Source organism: Phalangium opilio, unplaced genomic scaffold (genome assembly GCF_054372755.1).
Source record: "Phalangium opilio isolate 3A_F unplaced genomic scaffold, DU_Popi_V2 ptg000105l_1, whole genome shotgun sequence".
NCBI lineage: Eukaryota > Metazoa > Arthropoda > Arachnida > Opiliones > Phalangiidae > Phalangium > Phalangium opilio.
The window spans coordinates 11,254,047-11,258,810 of record NW_028324207.1 but is presented as its reverse complement, the minus strand read 5'-3'; the positions used below and the strand labels follow the sequence as shown (position 1 = coordinate 11,258,810).

At 41.7% G+C, this 4,764-nt stretch overlaps 1 protein-coding gene across 1 annotated transcript; it reads right to left on the bottom strand.

Moving 5' to 3' along the window:
- Positions 1-2,206: 2,206 nt before the first annotated feature.
- Positions 2,207-4,260, bottom strand: LOC149629978 (uncharacterized). The gene is made up of 2 exons (XM_089852037.1): positions 2,562-4,260; positions 2,207-2,310 (listed from the first exon to the last, which is right to left on the bottom strand). Exon 1 carries the CDS (start codon positions 4,125-4,127, stop codon positions 2,565-2,567), a length of 1,563 nt encoding a protein of 520 aa, XP_089708163.1. The 5' UTR covers positions 4,128-4,260; the 3' UTR covers positions 2,207-2,310; positions 2,562-2,564.
- Between the last annotated feature and the right edge of the window lie 504 nt (positions 4,261-4,764).

Sequence of the window (4,764 nt, the reverse complement as noted above, 5' to 3'; positions counted from 1 at the left end):
AAGCGAGGCTTCGGCACGGTCGCTCCATTCTCGGTTTTCAGTTCACTAGAACCCTTTTCGATGCTGGAAGTCGGCCTTTAAATGAAATATTTTGGTGGAAAAAGAAATACGATTAAGTAGGCTTAATTCTTTCAAATAATTTATGTTGCCTTTAAAACTGAAAATTATAATATCTGTTACTTCACCCAAATGATTTTGACCACTTATCTTAATTTTCAAGGCTTTGTTACCAAAGACACTTTTTTTTATTAAAATTTTGGAAGAATAGGTCCGTCCCTTGCCAAGTTTAGATTAGGTTAGGTGCAAGGACAATGGGTTTAAAACTGACAGAATTAAATTTATAATTTCACCAAAAATTAAACTTAAAAATAACATTGGAAATAATTATTTCCACTAGAATTCAAAAAGTCCTGGAATATTTTGGAAAATCCCAGGGAACTCAAGGGATAGTAGCGCTCAATTTCAGCAACAATAAATAAAGGGTTCGAAATAATTGAAAACATTAAACATTGAGAAAATAATAAAATTTGTTGAATTCTTCTTTGATACAAAATTTAAGTTTTGATTTTTGCTTTCCTATCTCTTTAAATTAAATTTAATCGTTACGAAAAATAAATTTTAATTTTCATAGAAAAAAACTGGTAAATTCATGAGAAAAGATAAATAAATTTCGCAAATAATTTGATTCTTTCGTTCTTGAAAATGTCCATTAAAGTGGCTATTCGGCGCTGTTAGGGGGAGACCGCCCTTAGTTCAGGGGGAAAACACCCAGCTCTTTGGCCATAAGGAATATGCTAACCAACAGTTCGACCCCCCCCCCCTTCACCCCAACAGCTCCGGCCAGCCCCTTTAAGTTCACTAGGCGTTATTTAAAATGAACGGAAAATAAAGTCTTCGTTGCATTTGCGAATAAAAAAGTTAATCAATTATTTACAAAGTTGAAATATTTGGCGAATAATTTAATTCGAAGTGATTGAGTTATTTGGTCCGGAATGATCGCGAAACCTTACACGGGAAGTTCTTGAAAAAGATCACCAAGACCCGCGGCGTCAATTAATAAAATGTTGAAAACTTATTTAAATATATTAAAATCCGTAAATAGTTTTTATTGTTCGTGAATCTCGTCACTAATTCTTGAAATTGTTAAAAATAAATGAAGACTAATAAATTTAAAATGGCGTCAATTCGTCAAAGTCAAATTGTCGAATCCCGAACTGGGGAAATAAATAACGGAAGTTGGTGACTCACTGGAAGGCAGCGCAGTCCCATGATTAGGAAGGTCAAAGGTCGTTTGTGGTCAAAGTGTAGAAGCGGGAAGACTCTTTCTAGGACACCGTTTAGTCGGGGGAAGAAGGTGGTGTCCAGTTGTCGGGACAGTGGTCAACAACAATTCCAGATGAAGGGAAAGTGAAAGGAACCACGAGAAAGAACTGAGAGAAGATACTCAAAGGGAGAATGAACTGTCCACTATAATCTAAATAGATTTAATAATGGTGGTCTGTCCATTTTCCCTTTAACAACCTATACAGGTTGTGCTTGACCACAATGTCCTTTATCTCAAGCAGAGCCTGTCTCCTCATTAGAAAAGAGGTTTGGATGAAGGTAAATATTGGGTTTAGGTTAATTATGAGGTCGGGTTAGATGAGGGGTAAGGTTGGTGGGTTGAATGAGGTTTCCCCTTCCCCGAGGTCAGGCTTCCTGAGTTGGTGCGGTCACTTTGCTTCTCTTAGGATAGGGGGTCAAAATTGGAAACGTAGTTCTTTCCCGTGGTCCTTCACTCGCTAAAACTCTTACGGTTCATTTCCCTTCATTTGTAATTGATAGCTCGACCTCATCTGTCTGGACTTCTGACGCTACGATGACTTGAAGTCCTTAAATTTGTGGCGTTTGACGTCTGGAATGGTGCAGGTGTGCGTATACACGTTCCTTCTTCTCCGCTCCGCAACAGATATCATTAGCGACATTGATCCTAGAAAGAAAGGGAAGAACGCGTCATTACGATAAGTTCAAAGTTGTTTGTCTTCCCTCGCATAAAAGACTCGACGAACAATGTTACGTTTGGTGCCTTATTTTAAAATATACCTTATTTTTGGGTGCATTGCTAACACCATTCAGTATTTGTTAATTTTGGTTACGACTTTAGTTGTGTGAAACAAGGAAATATCGCATAGTTTGAACGCGCCTCAACTCACCATTTAGATGAAACTCAACGCTTGTCCGATGAGATGTTGATGTTGGCTTGTCCGGCGTCGGCCGCGTAGTTGTGGTTGATTACTTGTACTGGGGCGTAGACTTAGGTAAGGTTTGTCTCTATTTGCAGTCGCGCCATAAATTATTTTTATCAATGGATTGCATAGTTTGATCTAGTGGTCGGCATTTGGATAGGAAAATATCTGTTTGTTTTATCTTTATCCATAATTTGAAATTATCCACGGGAAGTCTATGATAAATGCAATGTAATCACGAATAATAATCTGATTATTATCCATGGATAACTGATTAACCAGAATTCTGTGGATTATCTTGTCCAAACGCCGACCACTAGTTTGATCTAAACTCACCATTTAGAAGTTGATGTTAGTCCCTTGTCGGCCTTGCACGGATACGTTCACCGGCCCGTAGAAGTTGGTGGTGATTATTTCTGTGTTCAGTTGACTAATCAGTTTACGTAGGCTTTCAATCTCAATGACAAGTTTCTTGTTTTCATCACTCAGCTCCGTGTTGCGGTCGCTCAGCTCCGTGTTGCGGTCACTCAGCTCCGTGTTGCGGTCACTCAGCTCCGTGTTCCGACTGGTCAATTCTTCGACTTGGTTCTCGAGTTGCCGAATGATGGCCTTCAGACGAGCTATTTCGGCGTCCCTCTCGGAGATTTTCGTTTCCAGCCGATTTCTCAGTTCCTTTATTTCGGCCTCCTTTTTCTGATCGTAGCTGTCTTTTTCGGCCAAGAGAGACGCGATGCGTTGATTCCTCTTACTTAAGGACTCTGTCAGTTCGACCGTAACTTGTTCTTGGATGTTGATGTCGTCGCTCGAGGATCCCGCGGTGTTGGTCAGAGATCTGTTCAGTCGGCTCGTAAGTTCCAATCGTTCTCGCTTCAATTCGTCAATCTTTGCCGCTTTCTCTTTGTCCGACTCCTCTTTCTCACTCTTGACCCTTGACAGTTGGCCTTCCAGTTTGGTCACTTGTTCGTTCAAGCTCGATACACTTGCTCGAAGTTTCCACATCTCTTCCTCCCTTTCGCTCTCACTTGACTTTTCTGTTTGACCAGATCTCGATTCCGCCGCCCCACTCTTCGCTCCTTCACTCGAAATTTCTCTTTCTTTGGCCTTTCTTTTTTCGTGATCATCAAACAATTTTTCAATTTGTTTTTTAACGGAATCTTTCGCGTAGGACAAGGCGGTTCGGCCAACATTGTTAGTCAAGTGAACGTCGGCACCGTGTTCCAGCAACAATCTGACGACGTCCAAGTGACCCATCTCGGAAGCGACGTACAAGGGTGTGAAGCCATTATTATTGGCCTGATTGACTTGCGCCCCATTTTGGATCAAGTGGGTGACGACGTCCAAATGACCATTTTGGGAAGCGACGTACAAGGGTGTGATGCCATCTTCCACTGCCTCATTGACTTGCGCCCCGTTTTGGATCAAGTGGGTGACGATGTTCAAATGACCATTCTGGGAAGCGATGTACAAGGGTGTGGCGCCATTAATATTGGCCTGGTTGACTTGCGCCCCTGTTTTGATCAAGTATGTGGCGACGTCCAAGTGACCATTCTGGGAAGCGACGTACAAGGGTGTGGCGCCATATTTCTGTACCTTATTAACTTGCGCCCCATTTTCCAGCAGTTGTCTGACGACATTCAATTTGCCTTCCCGCGATGCCAAGTATAAAGGTGTTCTTTCATATTTATCGATTGCCTCAATTCGGGATCCTTTTCCAAGAAGTAGTTTGACGATTTCTACATGTCCATTTTGGGCAGCGACGTGTAACGCCGTGAAACCATTTTCCTCCTCCTTCTTGTCTGGGTCTTCCCCTCTCGCTAATAATGTCTTCACTCTATTTACGTCACCATCACGCGAAGCTTCGTGTAAGTTCGGTGAATTCCGTTTTCTTCTGAACCACTCCATCAGTTTCCAAGGGTTTAATTCCTAAGAAAGTTCTTGTTTCATTTGGAGAGGGCGATTGTGGACCTTTATTTAAAGGGCGGCTGATTTATGACTGCGTAATTCGGGACATTGTTCCTCGCAACACATTCGTGTATTTACACGGGGAAGTACACTAATGACGTCAGGGACTGGGAAGTAACAGAGTTCGGGAGCTCCATCTTGTTCCTCGTTGTCGGTTGACGCTCATTTCATTTCAACGCGTCCGTATTGCGAGTCTAAAATCATTTAAGAAACGCCTTCAAAACCAAACATTGATGAGCTCTAGCATATTTCATCTAAAATTTATCAACTGATAGATATGGAGTTTTAAACTGCACTCACTTGGATTGAAATGGCCCATTAGGCTGGGAACTTTCAGTGGCATGTCGGTGTTTTTCGTTGAAAATGTCGCCAGTTTGGCCTCAAATTTTTGTTTTCCCAACTCGAGAAATGGTTGTCCGCTGTAAGACAGATGAATCAGTGATTTGAAACCTTCAACATCCGCAATTACTCGTTTCGACGTAGTTTGCCCGAACTGAAATTGTTTAAGTCGCGAAATTACCTGGAAAATGTCTTTGACGCAGTTTAGAGAGGCCGAAGACTCCGTTGTTTCATGGTG